This window comes from Agelaius phoeniceus, chromosome 6 (assembly GCF_051311805.1).
Source record: "Agelaius phoeniceus isolate bAgePho1 chromosome 6, bAgePho1.hap1, whole genome shotgun sequence".
Classification (NCBI taxonomy): domain Eukaryota; kingdom Metazoa; phylum Chordata; class Aves; order Passeriformes; family Icteridae; genus Agelaius; species Agelaius phoeniceus.
In genome coordinates this window covers 46,456,671-46,477,114 of record NC_135270.1, presented here as the reverse complement: position 1 = coordinate 46,477,114, position 20,444 = coordinate 46,456,671, and the positions used below count along the sequence as shown (strand labels likewise).

Here is a 20,444-nt window from a genome sequence, read left to right as displayed (position 1 = left end):
AGTTGCTTTGGTGTCTAATATTGCTATGGCTTGTGAGCTGCTAGAAGCAGCAGGGTTTTGGGCTGTGTTTGGGTGAACTGCCCTGAAAGGACACTGGAGGCTTTAAAAGGGCGGGCAGTGTATGTGAAGCACTCCTGAAATGTGCTGGATTGACAGCTAAGAGGTATGTGGTTCTTTAGATATCCATGGAATCTCTATAGCTCAAGTAGCACCAGTGCAAAGCAAATTTAATACAATTCATCAAATCAAATTTAAATGGGCTGGCCTCCAACTTGTAAATCAATGGCTGGAATTTGAGCTACTTTACTGGAGCAGCTTTCCTTCAGTTAAGTTTGTTCAAAGAGTAGAGAATTAGACACAGTGAAAAGTCTATCATTGGAAAAGCATGGTTCCCATGTGTTTCACTCCTCTTCATACATGGGAAGATAGATGTTTGATATCTGCTGAGGCCAGTGGAAAGATAATCAAGTATAATGCTAATTTATTTGAGAAGTAACATAAATTTGAAAGAGAGTAAACCTCATACCTCAAAGCTTGTAAACTTGTCTTTCTTTTGAGGGTGATAAGAAGCATTGCTAGAAATAGTGTGTTCATAGGACTTGTGCATTTCTATCTAAATAACATCAGATCTGTAGTTCTATATTAAATGTCTGTCTCTAGGATTACTTATTGTAACCACAATGTGGTTTTATGTCAGGTTAAGTCCTCAAAAAAACTTTTCTGGTTATTTCTTCTCTTAAGATTTCTTGTCATCTGGTCCTTAGCTGAAAACTGTCTTTTGCATGCCTGTATCAGCTTCAGGTTTTTTTTTTCTAAATCTGTACATACCTTGTCTTTAGAGACTCCTTGGACTCTCCACCTGAGGAGGGCTCTCAGAAATCTTCCCTCATTCTTTCCCTTCCACGCTTTCCAATCCTTTCTCGTCCTTCACTTCCCAAAGGGTGAGCTTAAAAAGATCTTTCTCACTAAAAAATACCTGTTCCTGCATTTGTATCGTGCTGTCTTTTGACCTGTCTTGCTATGAGATGCAGAGCACAGGGTGGAGGGAAAAGGAACTTAAGACTTCCGAACTTTATGTCCTGGAGCCAATCCAACAAATTATGAAAATTCATTCCATTAGCTTTAATGTTAGAATATACAAATGCTAATGCATTATAGTAATGATATACAGATGCTGTAACATCTGTAATGTTACAGTCCCCAAACAGTTTTGTGTCTGACTTTTAGAACAGGCAACTTGTAGGACAGATTAACTGAGATATTTTTGATCTTGGGTTTTTGATTTTGCTTTCTGGTGGTGGCTAATGCACAGAGCTCTTTCCTATTGAGGCTTGTGTGGAAGACCAACACATGCCTGGCTCCCAGAAATGTGATTTAAGAGTGATTTTTAATTGAATTTGGGAGTGCTTTCTGATTTTTGAAGGGTCTTGCTATTGTTAAGAATAATTTCTTATCATTAAATTCCTTCTGTAGACAAACTCAGCCAGTTACAGTGAATCCTGTTAGAAGGCGATCTTCATCCAGGATGTCCATGGTGAGGAAAGCAAATAGATTTATGTTTGCATTTTTATGGAATTCAGTTGACTTTGTATCAAATATTACTTCCCTTCAGTGAAATGAAATGAGCAGTGAAAAAGATGAGTCTAGTATGTGAGGAACTGTTTCTGACTTGTAGGAAGAGCTGCAATGTAATATCTAAATAGTGAAATTAAAACAATTGCAATGAAAAATATTTTAAACACTTCTGGTGTCAACTTGAACACTGTCTCTAGAAGACTCTCCTAGATGTCAGATGGCAAGATACAGTCTTGGGTTGGTGGAGTGTAATTTCAAGGTTTTGTTCCTAGTTTTTAAATTATTTTTGTATGACCTCAAAGGAGAAACTTACATTGCAGATTTAAAGAAATAGTTTAAGACTGAGGTTTTGTATGTGTTTATTTTTAGTATATAATATAATATAATATGTAAATTATTACTATGTGTATAGTATTATATATAATATTATATAAATACACAGTGGTATACATTATATATTTTAAAAAAATCAATAATTCTTTTAAAAATTAATAATCAGTTTTTAAGTAACAATAAGATATTTGCTTTCTTAGCCTAAGCCTCAGCCTTATATGATGCCTCCACCACCTCAGCTGCATTACAATGGTCATTATAGTGAACCATATGCAACTTCCCAAGGTAAGTTCATTAAATCCATGGCCATGCTACACAATTTTAGAAGGTAAAAACTTAATTTATATGTGTAGCTACTTTAGCTATAGCTGAATAAATTAATAGGTGAACATGGGGTTGGTTTGTACTAGAGCAGTCACTGAAGTGCTTGCTGCTACTCTAGACACATAGGCTAATGTGAAATACAGTCACAGAATCACAGAATTGTTTAGGCTGGAAGGGACCTGTAGGATCACCAAGTCCAGCCATCAACACAGCACTCTCAAATCCATCACTAAACCATGTCCCCAGGTGCCACATCTACAGGTCTGTTAAATACCTCCAGGGATGGTGACTCTACCTCTTCCCTGGACAAGCCTGTTCCAATGCTTCACCACTCTTTCCAAGAAGAAATTTCCTAATATCCAATCTAAACCTCCCATGATGCAACTTCCCTGAGGCCATTCTTCCTGTCCTGCCGCTTGTTACCTGGGAGGACAAACACACCTCAGTGCAACCTCCTTTCAGATAGTTGTAGAGAGCAGTAAGGTTCTCCCTGAGCCTCTTTTTCTCCAGGCTAAACAACCCCAGTTTCCTCCACTGTTCCTCCTCTATGTCCTCTCCCATGGGAGTAGAGCAATTCTAGTAGGATAGCATCTACAGCAGCTGTAGACTGAGGTGTCTTGTGTGAGTTTAAGCTGACCATTGCTTTTTTTGGTCCATGTATCAAACTGGTATGTTATGGCATTGTGAGATCCTTGTCAATATTGGTCTTAATACCCGCAAAGAGATTGCCCCAAGACAATTCACACAACTAAAAAAAAATTAAAAAATATTAAATCCAGAATGCAAGAGAGAGAGACATTTGTCTAAGTTTGCTAGATTACAAGGTGTTGAGGAATTCAAAGGCTAAAGAAGTTTGCAGGTTATGGACTTGGTATATATTTGATTGAAACAAAGAAAGAAAAAACCCCAAGCAAACCCTAACTAATACTCTCAAGCAATGTAGACTCCTTATCTTAGCACTTTACAGTGGAGTCATGGCTACTTGCTCTCATTATTTTGATTGTTACACATTGTGTCTTCAATTAACAAAGTTGCTGTCCTGAAGGGCTGAATCTAATCTTTTGCAAAGTCTCCTCAAGTTTGATAGGAACCTTTCAGACCTACAAATCTGCTGGATAAATAGTAATCTAAAAGGCCAGCTCACTGGGAAGGGAATAAGCACATTTTCTATCAAAACAGAGTTACCCAGATCTGAATGAAATACAGGTATTCAGCTACATTCAGAATGTAACTGAATTCTTTGCAGTTTAGTGTTGTAAGTATTGCTGGGTACTTGCTACAACAAGTGTCCAATTTTTGAACATTGTTTTCATAAAACAATTTTTGGTTTTCAGCAAATTCATTAACATAAGTGTGGCAATTATTTTGGTGAACCCAAACAGTTAAATCATGAAGGCATCTACAGCAATGACTGAATCTGGAGACTGGCAAATTGTACATCCAATGAAGTAGTAATTAAAATGACTAAATATATCTTGGATGTCTTCAAAATTTCTGGAGGAAAGTTAGTTTGGGCTTTTTTGAGGTCTTGTGCTATACCTACATACATTCTGAAGGAGTAGAAGAGAGAAGAGCAAGAGGTTTTGTCTGTTTTTGGTGGTATTTTTGTTTTAGTTTGGTTTTTTGTTGTGTTTTTTTTCTTTCTTTCTTTCTTTGCTGTTCATTAGTGCAAATCCTAGTGTAGACATTAATTTTTTCAGTGGTATGGCTTAAGATTGATATGAACTTTGTTTATTTTGGACTGAACTTAGGAAGCTTATCCTAAAGAGAAGAAAGTAATTCATAAACAGATGATGTTTTCCCATAGGGATTTACATGATTGAAATAAATATAATACGTTATTCTGATGTATATGCCTTGGGTATCAACAACAGAAAAGCTGGGATTTTGGTTTGGGTTTTTTTCCTTCTCATTTCAATACATAGCTAAAAATAACTAAGGTTTTAAAAATCTCAAACATTGCCTTTGCTACATCTTAATAGAGGATAACTTTGATGTCCTGGACATAAAGATTGTTCTTACACTTTGCTTTCAGATAACCTCTTTGTGAGCAATCAGAACGGATACTACTGTCACTCTCAGACTAGCTTGGATAGAGCCCCTCACGACTACAGTGGTCGGATCCGCAATGGGAGTGTCTATAGTGCACACAGCACAAACTCCTTGAACAATCCACAGCATTACTTGCAGCCATCCCCCATGTCCTCTAACCCAAGCATTACTGGAAGCGATGTGCTCAGAACTGACTATGTCCCATCACACAGACACAGTGCACTAATACCACCTTCTTACCGTCCCACGCCAGACTATGAGACTGTGATGAGACAGCTCAACAGGGGGATGGTGCACACAGACAGGCAGAGTCATTCAATGAGAAATCTTAACATCAGCAACACATATGCCTACAGCAGGCCCGATGCCTTAGTTTACAGTCAGCCTGAAATTCGAGAGCATGCCCACTTTGCTGCCCCACAGTCCAACCATTATCCATTTAACCTGAACTACAGCTTCCATAGCCAATCCCCCTACCCCTATCCTGCTGAAAAGCGCCCAGTTGTCGGGGCAGTCAGTGTGCCTGAGCTGACAAATGTGCAGCTCCAGTCTCAGGATTACCCAGCACCCAACATAATGAAGACTCAAGTCTATCGACCGCCTCCGCCGTACCCGTACCCCAGGCCTGCAAACAGTACTCCAGACCTTTCCCGGCACATCTACATCAGCAGCAGCAACCCAGATCTCATCACCAGGCGAGTGCACCACTCTGTGCAGACGTTCCAGGAGGACAGCCTGCCCGTGGCTCATTCCCTTCAGGAGGTCAGTGAACCTCTGACATCGGCACGCCACGCTCAGCTGCAGAAAAGGAACAGTATTGAAATAGCAGGCTTGACTCCCAGCTTTGAAGGAATAAGAATTAAAGAGAGGACCATGTCAGCTTCTGCAGCAGATGTGGCTCTTCCAAGAGTTATCTCAGAAGGATCACAGCCCAACATTCTGATGGAGAGAACGAAGCAAAAAGAAGGTGAGCAAGAAGAATGCGTGAACTGTGATCACAAGAAAACCCTGTCAGATGCCACTATGCTGATTCACAGTAGCGAGGAAGAAGAAGAATTTGAAGAAGAGAATAAGGCCAGTACAAGTCTCTCTCCTCTCCCTGAAGATCAAACCCAACTTTCATCTGTTATGGGAGGTTATTCTCATGATTCAGTACTAAACTACCCTTATAGCTCTGTTGCTTCATCTGCTGGCCCTTTGCATATCCTTGAGCCTAAATTACATATCACAGAGGCAGAAAAGAGAATGAAAGATATGAGTCCTGTTCATTTACTAGTAGAAAGCCAGGTACAGAGAAGAGGGGAAGGACTGCTTACTCCGTCTATGTCAGAATCTGATCTTACAACATCAGGGAGATACAGAGTAAGGAAAGATTCAGTAAAGAAGAGACCCGTGTCCGATCTTTTGTCTGGGAAGAAGAATATTGTGGAAGGCCTTCCCCCTCTAGGTGTAAGTGGATACTATTTGTCTTGTTTTGAGTTGTCTGTAGCAGTTGATCGTTGTTTTTGTTTGAGGTTTGGGGTTCTTTTAGTCAGTCTGAGATGCTTTTAAAACATTTGAATTAAGCCTACCTTAAGCTTGACCTTTATATTTCTATGTTTCCCTGGTTAACTTTGCTTAGCTGTCTTTTATCCCCTTATCAGCCATGTCTGAGTTCTGTTTGCTTTGTCCACTCACACAAATCCAGCTGTGCAGTCTCCATCCATCTGAAAACCTAACCTGGCTAGGAACTTTAGAAGAGCTAATTTAAAATAAGTTCTAGATCCCTATTCTGCCGTACTTCTTATCTGGAGCAGAAGCAACTCTTCCTGTTCAACTTTCTTATCTTCCTCTCACTGAAAAATGATATGTAGCTGAAAAATGTTTACTTTTAAAAAAAATGTTTACCTGCTTCTTCTGACCTAAGAGGGAACCTGACACCTTAAGGAATAAATTCTTTCCTTGCATTTTCTTCTTTACTTCATGCCTTCCTTTTTCATATCCTCTCCCTTTTGCCTTCTCTTCAACCTGTTTTTACCCCACTGAAGGTATTTCTTACTTGCCATATCTCTTTCTCCCACTCCAATCTCAGGACACTGTAAATAGTGAAAAACTGCAAGTTTCACCTTTTCCGTAATTCCCACCTCATAGAAACATCAGGGTCTGTGTGGAATGCACAATTTCACTGGCACTCCTTAGTGCCCACTTTGCTTTAAAATTTTGTTCAGTTTTATGCAGTTTGTGGAAGATTTCAGATGCTAATAGAGGAAGACCATTTTATATTATTATTTTGCCTTTTAAATTTGATTGATACCTGAGTTAGTGTCAAATAGTTTTCTACACAAACTGGACTGCAGGGGAGCTGCTATATAAATTGTACTGCTGTGGTAATAGCAGATATTGCAAAAACTAACCTGTGCAAAAGCTATGTATTGAAATAGTTACTACTCTCACAAGTTTTTGTCTGACAGTTAGACATGGAGCTAAACACAATGAAATGAACCTCCATCAGCTTGTATGTTTTTCTACATTTTTTTTCTCCTGTTTTCTAATGTGGCTGTAAGGAAAAAAAGGGATAGCATCGTCCTTGTGTTCACATTTAGATAGTTACTTAGTATTTGTTTTCCAAAATATACATTTTCAGACAGTAATGCGTCTACCAAAATCATACTCTGCTTTTCCTTTTGACAGTTACGTAGTTATGGCATGTTCCCGTCTACCTTTAAATTAAATTAATGTTAGAAATTTTTCATTGCAAGTGTTTGTAACATAGTTTCTGCTTCAGAAACATTTAAGTGTTGTTGCATAATACAGAACATTACCTTTCTGTATTCACAATGGAGATGAATATCCTAGTTACAAAGCTGGCCCCAACCAATGCTTGCACATTTTGCTTTTCAATGAACTTTTATTGTTGTGTTTGTTTTCACTTCACTTTTAAATGCAGTCTCATCCTGTTAGGTTTGTCTTCCTATTTCTTACCACCATTGAACTTGTGAAAACATTATCATACAAGCAGCACATGTGCTCATATTTTCTGTGTATTTTTGTTAACAATTAAACTTAGCAATGGCAGGAATGATGAAGTTTCCTCTTACCCATTTTAAAAGAATAATTTGAATTGAGTCCTTCATAGAAATCCCCCTTTGATATTTTTCACCAAATAATGAATGGTAATTCTGTAATTTAGATTCGTGGCCCAGTCCAGGACTCAAATCTGTCTGCAGTTCTATGTTCATGTTTTGTATGTCAAGTTTGTTGCAAACTTCGTAAAACATTTGACATCTTAACATTTGTTAAGATATTTACAAATATCTTAAAGGTATATGTTCATTGCCTGATGGTAGGGAAGAAAAGTGCCTGCAAACTGAAGAATCTAGTAAGGAATCATTGTTATGTGTTTTTGGGTTTGGGAAATGTTCCCAGGTCTGTTCAAGAATGTTAAGTATCTGCAGTTGCCACCTCACACCCTCAGTGGTGAGCTTTGTAGAGAACAATATTTGTCATTCTCATGCAGTTTCATTAACCTGTCTGGAATGAAGACAGACCTGTGTTGTGTCCTTGGAGGAATGTAGTCCCACCACCCTAATCTCTCACTGCAGGGCTTATCAAAGAAAAAGGTCAGAGCTGTTCACAGAAGGGGCCAGAGAAGTATCTTTTGCTTAGTTGAACTCATCTGGTTTCTGCTTTATAACTTCATCATATATTTAAGAATATTTACAAGTTTTAGCTTTTCTTTTGCAGGGTATGAAAAAGAATAAAAATGATGCAAAAAAAATGGGGCCTCTGAAGCTAGCTGCCCTAAATGGACTGGCATTGACTAGGATGCCTCTGCCAGATGAGGGGAAGGAAGAATCAACGAGAGCAACAAATGATGAACGAGTATGTTGAAGTTTTTTAATGCTTGATTTACAATAGCAATTTTTCAAAATTACATGCTTATGAATGGTAGATTTTACTGACTGTAAAATGCTTCATATTAAGGCAACTCAAATGGTGAGAAGAGAAACAAAATAAAAAGATTCCAGGTTGGCAAGTCATTGCTAAAGTATTGGGTGTAATTCAGATTTTTCTTTAAGATGACAGTGATTCAACTATAGTTTACCCTTTGAATATATAGGAAATGAGTTAACTAGTAACTACTGATATATTTTTGTGCAACTCATCCTGCTTTCTCTCTTAATTTTGGGTTTTCCAGAGTGAAAAGGTGTGAAATTTAAAATTCTGAGTGTGAGATTGATTTTATTTGCAATTATTAGTACTTCATATGGTATTTAGAGTAAGTTTTGCAGTTGAGTAAGAGTTGTAGTTTTGCAGTTAAATTGCATCTCTGGAATACAACTTATGCAGATTGAACTTATCTGTTTTGTTCAGGTAGAGCCCAAAATATATAGATATAACTTTTTTGATGTGCTGAAATTTTAAACTCAGTAGAGAATGTCAGATCAATGAGAGGACATCAATTTCTAGAATTTGAGGATCATTCTTTGAGAAACATAAGACTCCATCAGCTTGTGTCAGGATAAAAAAATGTAAAAGTAAAAACTAGTCAAAAAATGCTCAGCTTCATGCGATTGTCAGTTTAAATATGTGAGTTTAGCCTAAAGATAATAAATGAGTTTCTGCAGTTGATGTATTGTTGTGCAAATTGCATATGAGGGAAGTTTACACCTTCCTCTGTAACATTTGGCATACTTACTTGATATAAGACACTTCTATGACCTGATACCACAGAGCAGTTGCTGTAAGAATCTGGGGACATGTGACATAGATGAAATTTTCTGGCTGAAATCTTGCATATTATTCCTCCTTATTGTTGGCAGAGAGATGCAGAAATTCCAGAAGTGTCTTATGATTTAGAAACAACTTGGTTTTGAAAGAATAAAGGGGAGGAGGGAGTAGTTTATTAAATATAAAAGATTGAATTATACTATTAGAAAAAAATTCTGGCTTTATACTTTAACTGCAGCAAGTTTCTAAGGCAGCTTTCCTGCCTTAGAAACTTGCTGCAGTTAAAGTGTAAATCCAGATTTTTTTCTAATAGTTTTCCTCCATCCAAAAGACTAAGTTTGTGAGGTTTTTTATTATTATTTTTGCGTTTATTATAACATTAAAGGAGACATTTAAAATGATGTCACCTAGCTGCTATATTGAGCAGGTGGATCAAAGGTATTTGAAGCACTATGCAGTATGGTATAGCTGTCCGGTTGGCCAATTTTTTTCTCCCCAGATGGGCTGTCTTTACAGAAACTATGAAGTAATTTTTCCTTTACCAGCAGTACCCAAATAAATCTTTGTGACCTAGTGAAGTATAACAGGCTGATTAGTTTTCACTTGAACAAAAATTCCTGCTGGTTAGGGTTGCCTCTAATTTATTCTGGTATGCTTGTGGAAACATTAATAGTTGGAAAAGCATTGCAGAAGTATGGAGGAGAAGAAAATACGTCCATTTTACACTTCATGAGTTCTCTGTATAAACAGGCTCCCCTCAGAGAGTGACCTGGCATGGCTGTGTGTCCTGTGTTGCAGTGCAGAGCCCTGGAGCAGCGGCTGGAGCAGGGCATGGTGTTCACGGAGTACGAGCGCATCCAGAAGAAAAGGCTGCTGGATGGGGAGTGCTCCATCGCCCGGCTGCCGGAGAACGCCGAGAGGAACCGCTTCCAGGACGTCCTTCCCTATGATGATACCAGGGTGGAGCTGGTCCCAACCAAAGAAAACAACACAGGTTACATCAACGCATCCCATATCAAGGTGAGAGAAGTGCTCTCGGAGAAAAATTTCCCAGTTCATGTGCAACTGAAAATGCATTTGCCTATCAGTTTTTGGTTTGGTGAGATCAGTGACAATCCCTCCATCTCTCTCTCTTTCTTTTCTTCTCCAGGGTTTCTTTGGGGAAAGCAGGAACCTGTTTTCCTAATCACCTAGAATAATAAAGGATTAATTATTGGAGGGATCTTCTGCATTTTGATTCTGTGTTGATTTGATCTACTGTTGCTTTTCTCTCTGTTGTGGTTTCCTCTCTGGGGATTGCTGCTAAAAGAAGGCATGTCCATTCTGCCCAGAGCTAAGGAGCAAATAGGTTTAAAGCAAACTGGGATCCTCTGCAATGACTGTGATATTTTTTAGCTGCATTGTTTCTTCCTTTTCTGTACTCTCAGACTATCCACTATGGGCAGTAGGCTTGCTCCTAGCTTAAGCTTTTTTGGATGGTTAGAGCCAGAGCCAGGGGGAAACTGGCTTTTTCAAAGCCTTCAGCTGATCTCTTTCCCCATCCTTAACTCTTTAAGCTCTGTTTAAAAGAATTTGAAGGGTGTCTTCAAGAACCTTGAAGGCAGTTCATTTTTCAGTATATTTATCTGCTCTAAGTGCAACTACAGTTGTTTTTTATTAAAAGAGTTGAGATTGTTAAAGCAGCACTTGTGTTGCTGTCTTTTTTTAATAAATCTGTTTGTATACTGACATGGCATCATAGTTTCTCTGCTTCATTCACAAATGTTGACCCTTCTCAAGCAAGATAATATTTTTTCAGGAAATAACAACTAGTACAGTAATAATATTTACAGCACCAGAGCAGAAAGCTTCTCTAAACCTGAATTTGCTAAAATACCTTAAATTCACAAAGGAGAAATACAATTTTGTTTTCTTAGTTTGACATGAAGCTTGTGATATAAAATACATTTATTTAGCTATGAACATGTACAATTGTGGCTCTTCTGCATCTAATGTGACAAGATGCAGCTAAAAAATAGGGCAGATATAACTCACAATGGGCTCCTACTTCTGTGGCATTGCAATCTTTTTTCATTTTGTACATCTTCAAATGGCTGATGTTAGAACTGGGGAGAGGGTTTTCAATAATTACTAATCTAATGTCTGTGTTTTTTACAGATCTCTGTTGGTGGCATAGAGTGGGATTACATTGCCACGCAGGGCCCTTTGCAAAACACATGTCAGGATTTCTGGCAGATGATCTGGGAACAAGGGATTGCCATCATCGCTATGGTGACGGCAGAGGAAGTGAGTATAAATTGAGTCAGGTTTCTCCCAGAAATTCCACAATTATTTTTTTTATGATCTGTTAGAGGAGGGGGATGGTTTTTTCCACCAACTAGATGGATTGAAGATAAGTTTCTAGTGTCCCCTTTCTGTCTTGATTCCTTTGGCAGAAAAATGAATTTGCAAACTCTTTCTGCTGGAAAGTTGGTTTTCCCAGTAAGAGGCCGTAACACGTTAGTACTGCTTAGGGGAGGAGAAATACAGCTGTTACTACAGGAACATTAGTTGTATGAATGTTCTTAGGTTTCTTGCTAAGCAAGTGTTCTGCTTTTCAGGAAAGTGGGAGAGAAAAAAGCTTCAGATACTGGCCACGTCTTGGTTCAAGACACAACACTGTGACATATGGAAGATTTAAGATTACCACGCGATTCCGCACTGACTCAGGCTGCTACGCAACGACAGGTTTGAAGATTAAACATCTTCTCACAGGACAGGAGAGAACGGTTTGGCATTTGCAGTATACTGACTGGCCAGAGCATGGCTGTCCAGAAGATTTAAAGGGATTTTTATGTAAGTTGTATTTAATAGCTTTGTTTTTGGGTGTGGTTTGTGGTGTTCTATTAATACCTTCTGAAATGGCTGCTATATATGAAGTAACTTTGGACAAGTATGCCAAGCATTCCATTGTAAAAGGCTTCTTCACACAAGCAAGAGATACTGAATTATATTTTTTTCAGGAATATACCAGTTTATTAAAGTGACTCCTTCTGTCTAAAGCAAATAATTTACCAGAAGTCCATATAGAATAAAACATAATTGCACTGCATACTACGCATTTGAGTATGTTGCAGCAGTAGTTGTCTTTAATAGGAATAGGAGAACAAGGCAAGGCAATACTTACAAAATGATGATCCTTGTAGATCTGTATTGCTATGGTTGGGGTATGACTTCTGCATCTAATGTGACAAGAATGCAGCTAAAAAATGGGGCAGATATAACTCACAATGGCCTTCTACTTCTGTGGTGTTACAGTCTTTTTTCATTTTATGCATCTTCAAATTGCTGACGTGAGAACTGGGGGGAAGGTTTGTGATTTGTACGATGTATCCTGTTTCTGTGGCACGTCCATTGATAAATTCTACTTTCTTGGGGTCATACAGCATAATAGCATAGCTTATGTGGCTTCATCTCCTAAATGACTGATTTGTGTTGTGTTGAACGTGTCAGCGTACCTGGAGGAGATCCAGTCGGTGCGGCGCCACACCAACAGCACGGCAGAGCCCAGGAGCCCCAATCCGCCGCTGCTGGTGCACTGCAGCGCGGGCGTGGGACGCACTGGGGTGGTCATTCTGGCAGAGATCATGATCGCCTGCTTGGAACACAACGAGGTGAGCTCCTCTTCTTCCTTGTGCTTCAAATCATGTTAGGGACTGGAAGGGGCAATAACCTGCCTAGAATGTGTTATGGCTGTTCATCTGAGCAGCTTTTGGGAGAGGCCTTACTGCTGTGCTTGAAATGGCTCTTGGGAATTCAACAGAAGTTAATAATCTTCTAGAGCTGCCCACATGCACACCAGGCACTGGAATGCTCATTTGGATTCTTGACTCCCTAAGCTGTTGAGTCATTGAGTGGAGCAAGGTATGCCCTAGGCCACTGAGAATATTTCACGATTTCATCCTGATTCTACTGCTCCTTGCCTTTATTAGAATTGATAATATTCAAGAACATGCTTTGTAGCCAGTCTCTGTACTTGTTACTATTTTGTTCCTAAGTGCAGTGTATTTGTAGTATCAGTAGAGGACAATGTGGTAGTTTAATAGAATAAAATCAGTCCTATCAACTTTCAGCCAGAAGTGGATGGCTGTAAAATGTTCATTAATAATATAATATGTCAACTGAAACTCAACAAACTTATTTCATTGTGCATCCCTCTCCTAACACTGTAACAGACTTTTTCAGCTATTAGATTTGTGAAGACCAATACCCCATGAGATAGGTACCTTTACCATTATGCATATTTCCCAGATGGTCAGTGGTGTAGTGCAGTCCATACTGCAGGCAGGGGCAATGAATTGTCAGAGCTGAAATCAGAACAGCTGCCTCTGTCCTTAGATCACTAAGGTACTGCTCTGAACCTCCTGCTGGGAACAGGCAAGCCAGTTTTCTTGCTCACCAGTCACTTGTAATATTTTGTTCCCTTCTTGCAGATGCTGGACATCCCACGAGTGCTGGATATGTTGAGGCAGCAGAGGATGATGATGGTTCAGACTCTTTCGCAGTACACTTTCGTCTATGGAGTTCTCATTCAGTTTCTCAAAAGTTCTAGACTCATCTAACCCCTGCCACTTCCTAAGAGACTCTGCAAGAGTTTACAGAAAGAAAATTGGAGTTGTCCAGACCTGGTCTCACAGGTGTTTTCCTCATTTGATGAATCCCAGAGTTACCATTTGGGGCTGCCATGGGACTGTTAAATGCGAATCAGTGTAACAGTGCCTGCACAGCAGGATCTTTGCTGGTCTGAATTCTTCCCACCTTCACCCACAGTCACATTAAGGAATGATTTTACTTGTACTGGTCTGCAGTACTTGCACACGTTCTTTAGAGTGGTGTTACTCTGAGCAAAATAAGTATCCTATGGAATAGAGGTATATAGTACAATTTTACTGACATTATGTTTTGAAACATAATTGTTGACTGTGCAAAAGCTAAAATCTGTAGCTGCAGATGTGGTCAGAAATCTGCCCCTTGGGAATGTCAAGGTCTTATGCAGTTTGATTCTGCTTTCAATTTTATATTTAGAACAATACATCTATATTTTTAAAAATTAACATTTGGTTTCCTCTGGCTTACTTAGCAAAATTAGCAGCTCTTAAATATTTTAAGCTGTTGCTTTAAGAACAGTTATTTTTATATTTAGGATTTTTAAATTTAAAAGAAAATGAACCACCACAACAGAAAACTTTTAAACATAACAATATTTTCAGAGGAGAAGACTGACAATGTTTGAACCAACTTTTCAAAAATCATGCAGAAAGTCCTAGGGAAGCCTTTGGTAGTTAGCTGTAGTGCCATGTAATAGAACAGACAAATGAAAGATGATGGTAACTGTTGATAACTTTCATTTGAGAGGAGGTATGTTTACCTGCAATGGGCAGGGGAAAAATATTTTAAGTATCTGTGAGGTTATTGGAAACAAATGGATGAGAGAAAGTACATATTCAGTATTATTCATATATTTAGAGGACAGTTTGATTTTACTGGCTGAAATCAAAGTGGATGCAAATGTTTTAAGCACTTTTTTTGCTCTGTTATTTATGTAGCTAAATATAGAGACTATAATCATGCATTGTTTCATTTGGTAATATACCATTACTAACCTGTTATTTTAAGAAGAGCTTTTTAAGTTGATGAAGTGAGAGAACCAAAATGGGAGTAGGAAGGTGCAGAGTGGTGAAGTGGAAATGATTGTCTGAAAGCGTAATGGAGGAGGTGTGGCAGCTATGATTGCTGGTTTACACAGTGCAAAGATGACCTTAAAAAAAGTTAATGTTCCAGCCAAGAAAGCCAGTAAAGCACTGGAAGTTTCTGTAGAATCCTCCAGATTATTTTGTTAGTGCTAGAGCAAATTTTGCTAATGCTGTGCAGCGTTGCAATGGAGAACATTTGAGAAAGTGCAGAAAAAGAGCTCTTAGAGGAAGCACTGGAGATGGGGGTAATTTAGCAGCTGTGTAAGTGGCTGAGTCAGTGGCTGTGCATGGACCTGAAGTAGGCAGGTACAACCTACTGGTCAAATGATGATATCCCTAAATAATCCTCTGTGGTTGTCCGTGGGGACAGCGTGGTTTTAGCTGCCTTTCCAAGTGTTTTGAGATGCTGAGTTGAAAATCCCTATTCCAAACTGAGCTATAATTTTTGATATCTGGTTTAATTAAAAAAAAAAACAAACAACTGTATAGCAGACCAGTCTGCAGGCATGGTTAAGTGTACATTTCCCTTGATACCTGCTTAGTGAAATGAAATGAAACTAAAAGTAAGGTTTATTAGTGCTGAAATTGTTATTTTTCTGAGCTCTAACAAGGGTTTGGAAACTATTAACCCCCTTCAAAACAATAGCTGTGTCCCAGAACACGAATTAAGAATTATAAATATGTTGCCTCAGTTTCCTTTGTAATAAGCTGCTTCCATGAAGTTAAACATATGGTCCAAATGGCATTGAGATAATATATCATTTTATACAAAAGATATTTCTTTTAGGTACACAATATTGATCTGGTGCTTTCAGGTCTGCTTGGAAGCAGTCTGATTTGTTGTACTCTCAGTATAAGTTAGATGGAATATTTCAGACTAGGGAAAAGAAAAGTTCTTATATAAAATGCGTAGGAATTGTTAATTGCCAAACATAATACAGGAAGTCCAGAGGAAACCAGTTGCTGAAGACAGATTCTTTATACATACAACTTGCAAACATACCAATCTGACATATCTGTGTTGACAGAAGTATTAAAAGAAGCAAACATACTTAGCTATTTTTATCATGCTCAGTTTTAAAAACATTGTTAATTTTTGCCACAGTTCACTTCTGTCTGCAGAAATGTTATTGAATGGGAGGGCAGGCTCTAAAATGTAGCTTGTACCATTTCCATTTCTTAACTTTGCACTGTGATTTTCATAACCTGATAGATTCAGTTTTAATGTCATGATGGACAAGCAGAACCTCAAGCAGCAGTTTCTGAGACAGAACATCAGCTGTGAGGCATGAAAAGGAACAGTAATAACAAGCAATTTAATCCAGTACTTATAGGATTATCTGAGGTGGGTGAGGAAATGTGTGTCTTTTAGCTTATTTTTCTGTTTAGCTAAAAGAAGTTGTGTTCACTTTTAGAGGTGGTTCTGCTCAAATCTTGTAGTCACAGTCGTGGTTTTTTCAGTGTATCACTGCTACCTCCTCCCCTTCAGCTTCCAGTTCTGTCCATCAGCAGTCTGTTTTTGCAGTGATAGACTTGACCTTATTAGACTTGACTTTATGTGAGTTTTTCTACTGAATACCATAGGATTGCTTTTGTTTGTAAGCATATGGCTCCGAGTGGGCATTGAAAATGAGCAGTTTCTCTTCTAGATACCAAATGAAATTAAACTTCACAACCTTCTTAAAAAAATTATTTTTTAAACCATTGTCTAGATTTTCAGTTAACTTATAAAAGACAATTCAGATTTTAGCACTTTTGTTCTGAGCCTTGAAAAGGGGATGCATTTTTACATGTAGTTGTGCTGGGTGCTTCATGAAGTTCTGGATGTTATAACAATATCCACTGTCCAAATCCAGCCACAGTGTGAGTCAGAGGTGGATTTATTTGTCAAAGACTTAAAATTTCTCTAAAAGCCTGTCCAATTTTGCCAAATGTGTATCTGTTTTTATGGGGATGAAATCAGATGATTTTGCAAGATTTGAACAGTTTGTTTAGTAAGAAAAGTTGTATGAAGAATTCTTGGCAAAGATGATGCTGATCTCTAGGGATGTCAGAGCTCTCAGGGACAAATAAAGGTGCTATATACTGTCAAGAGACAGATTTGATGGTCTTTTGTTGACTAGATAGAAGATGCTTTCTAGGATCAAATTATATGAAGAGACAGGAGGAGAACATACAAACTGTAGTAAGGACATCTGCATATTTCGTTTCTTTCTTGGTTGCTCTGATGAGAGAATTTTTTTTTGGCCGGTGAATCTTTGTAGTCTTGGGCTAAAACCTGTTCTCTAAGAAGCAAAAGTCAGAGCCCTGTCCATTACAAAGATGTCACTGACTTAGCTGGGAAGGCTTTGGGCTGCAGTCCCTCCTGGCCCTGTTTGCTGAGGGAGGAGCTCTGAGGTGCACAGGGGAGTTTTGCACAGCCTCTGCAGCCTGCACAGCAGTGCTCCCCTTTTCTGCTGCCCCCCAGGAAGAGCAGGAAAAGTTTAATGCCTTATATTTCACTCATTGGAAAACCTTTCACACAAGGTGCAGGATGCTACAGTTTATATGTAGAAATACATTTAATTCAAAGAAGGTGACCAAGGCAGTGTTCCTGTATTTCTATGGACGAAAAGCTGCTCTAAGTTATCACCAACATGTAGGAAAAAAGTCAAATACAGTAATAACAAATAAAAGTAAAATAAATTTTTACTAAAGTGGAAAAGATTCTTGACATTTTACATTTGGCTTCTCTTGTAATCCTGTGTATCTCTTTTTGAAGTGGGCAACACTTGGAGCAATTTTCTCCAGAATGGCTCCTTAAAATGTAATAAGACTGAGGCTTGCTGCTCCAGCTGCTGCTGCATGTTTTGTGTTGGAGCAGCTGTTAAAGTTGAGTGGCTCATAGATTTCAATGGCTTCTGGACCAAACTGGGAAACTGCAGGGTTGTTTATCATAGCTGTGTAATGAAACCCCAGTTTTAATATCAATAGCATTACTAAATCCCTAGAATTTAAAAGCAGTGAACCCATCACTCTATTTCAATAGTTCAAACTATCAATTTGAAAGAATCAATGCTTCAGTTGCTAAGAACTCAGTGCATTAGTGTTTAGGGTTGGGTGTTTTTCTGATAGTGCAAAGTTGTGGAAAGCCAGAGTCCAGCCCTGCAAGATGCAAAATTCCTGCAGTTCTTCATGATACTGCAGGAATTAACGTGGGCTTACTGCCAATGAAAGCTTGAGCCCTTGAAGCATGAATATGCACCTCTGCTTTAAATTCAAATACAGATTACAAGAATTAACCAAAAGAATGCAGCAGGAATGTGCATACAGGAAACTACAGCATTCAAAGGAAAAGTAGATGAGAGTTCAAAAGAAATTCTCTTGTGCAAGTACAAAATTTTGGACGTAGAGAGTGAGGATTTGAGGAGTGGCAGAAGGCATTTGGAGGAGGATTTGGAATGTTTTGTATCCAAAGTAGAGCTGCCAGCAGGGTTTGAGTCATATGGTATGTTTTTCATGGTAGGGTAAATGAATGTAGTCATAGGTGTTATTTTTACTGGCTTTTTAAAATGTGATTTTTTTAAACTCCAAATACTTTTTCAGAGGCTCTGTTATTTTTACATATCTTCCTTTCCAAATGTATTGAATGCAATCTGTCAGCTTAATTTCTGTTTACTTATTAAAGGTCAGATTTTTCAAACTACAGTCTCTGGTTTTACAGATAGAAATTGCAGGGGGAATAGGCATACTTGCAATTTTGCAGTGATAATTTCTAATGGATGCAGGTGAGATGATTCAAAATTCTAACTATGTTTTGAATGAAGCCAGGTGTTTACAGTTGGTGTGAGTTGCACCAAGTTAAGGCTGGGCTAACAATGAGACTCTTGACACGTGGAATTTACCACGTACTTAGAAGTTCTGCTGCAGTGCAACATTTGCAACACAGTGACATTAAAACAGTGTAACGCTGTGCTAAGATAAGGGAAAAAAATCTTAAACTGCTGTTGCAAATGTGTCTGTGAAAGGAGAAGCTAAAGAAAAAAAAATCTTAGTAGGATCTTGCTTGGGACCAGCAAGACTTGGTGCACTCTGCTGGCATCACATGTCACTTTAAGGTCTAACTGGGCTGAAAAAAAAGGATTTGTTAACTTCAATGAGCATTTCAAAAAACGGTTGCTAAATAGCCTTCGGTTCTATTCTTTGCTATTTTCCACATCGTGCTGTGTTTGATGGTGAAGAATAACCTACAGGGTGTTTGTTTTGTTGAAGTGTATTCTTCAGCTTTACTTAGGGAATGAAGATAGAAATCAAATGTAAAGAATCTAATGAACAGAGTTTACAACAGATCCAGCCTGTGGCAAGTCAAAGAGCAAAACTGCAGATACTGTAATGTTCTTTGGTTCAGATATGCAGCAATCAAAACTACCAAATTATTAATTTTATGAGCAGTTTCAGAAGGTGCCTAACTTCTATAAAGGGAATTAAATGCTGTTTTTCCATTTGGAAATATTTAGGTGAAATTAGGAGGCTTTCTTTTAATATACTTTAAAGACATTGCAAATGCCATTAATTTTTAGAATGGTAGGAAATTTGATGGTGAAAACCCCTGTAAAATCCTCCAGGCTGTCACCTTGCTAATGCTGGATAATTCTGACAGACAAGGTGTGTATGCTCTTTACAAAGATACTTGCTTAAGTTGCTTTGAAATACCCAACTTCTCTGTCCTCTTTGTGGCTTTTCCGGGGGCACTTGGATGGAAATTTAGGAGGCTTTACCTGGCAAATCAGCAAGTATGTACACTCCTGCACACTGCTGAAATCTCTTCATTCATTAAAAGCAAACAGGTGTTTGAAATCCTGTCAGCAGTTTTGTAGGGTTGAGTCCTTCATGTCAGAGGAACACAGGATCTGGCTCCATTTCCTTCAGTTTTCACTTGAGCCAGTATGCAAGGATTTAAATGGGACTTTGTTTAAAAGTAGCAAACATGAAGTATTATTTTCTAGTACTAAGCTAGTGGTTAACATGTCTGTTTTTTGCTGTCTTGCCACCAATACTGTAAAAATGTATAATCAAACCAGCTTTAATTCTTGTAAAACTGAAATTGGTTTGTAAAACAATGTATAAATTGTGTTTCATAGACAGAAAAGCTTGTATTACTGAATGTAATATATGTGAAATGAATATATTATAGTCTATTTTTGCCATGGAAATAAATATTTGAAGCAATTATGAGTTTTTATAGTTCCATTATTAAAGGAAAAATCCAAGAACTTACTGTTCATGTGTAATCCTAAGCTGCATCTTTGCCTTCAGTTCACAAAGGTGTGATCCCTCTTCTAACATGCTGCAAGTACTGGGTATAAAATTTGTGTCAAGTATTAATAGGTGTCATCTTTGTGGCAGGAAAATCTTGTGCCTGCTGCTTTGTCATATTTTTTCCCAACGTTTTGCATTTTCTAAAGCTGTTTTTGGTACTGAACTTCCAGTTTCCCTCTAACATTTAAGTGTAGGAGGGATTAAAAGCCTTTGAAAGTTGGAGAACCCTTTCCAAAAGCATGTGAGAGAAGAAACAGTTGATTGTATGCTTACTATAATTGGAGTTGCTGCCAACAACAAGCACTGAAGTTATTTTCATTCTAGAACTGGCATTGAGTTAAAAAGGGAGGTGATGCAGCAGCTTGCTCTACACACCTGGTGCAGCATGAATGAGGTTTTGTGAGGTGAATACAAGAATTG

At 38.3% G+C, this 20,444-nt stretch overlaps 1 protein-coding gene across 3 annotated transcripts in view; it reads left to right on the top strand.

The window, feature by feature from the left end:
• Positions 1-19,935, top strand: part of PTPN21 (protein tyrosine phosphatase non-receptor type 21) — a 42,402-nt gene extending 22,467 nt beyond the window's left edge. For 2 of the 3 annotated variants that reach the window (XM_077180595.1, XM_077180596.1), the window contains exons 11-20: positions 840-941; positions 1,474-1,534; positions 2,109-2,193; positions 4,268-5,733; positions 8,008-8,145; positions 9,793-10,014; positions 11,152-11,280; positions 11,595-11,829; positions 12,487-12,647; positions 13,467-19,935. In XM_077180595.1, coding sequence (XP_077036710.1) covers positions 840-941; positions 1,474-1,534; positions 2,109-2,193; positions 4,268-5,733; positions 8,008-8,145; positions 9,793-10,014; positions 11,152-11,280; positions 11,595-11,829; positions 12,487-12,647; positions 13,467-13,595 — 2,728 coding nt within the window. In that variant the 3' untranslated portion in view covers positions 13,596-19,935. The remainder of the gene's footprint in view (positions 1-839; positions 942-1,473; positions 1,535-2,108; positions 2,194-4,267; positions 5,734-8,007; positions 8,146-9,792; positions 10,015-11,151; positions 11,281-11,594; positions 11,830-12,486; positions 12,648-13,466) is intronic. The other variant, XM_054634830.2, reaches the window with a different exon arrangement.
• Positions 19,936-20,444: the final 509 nt, after the last annotated feature.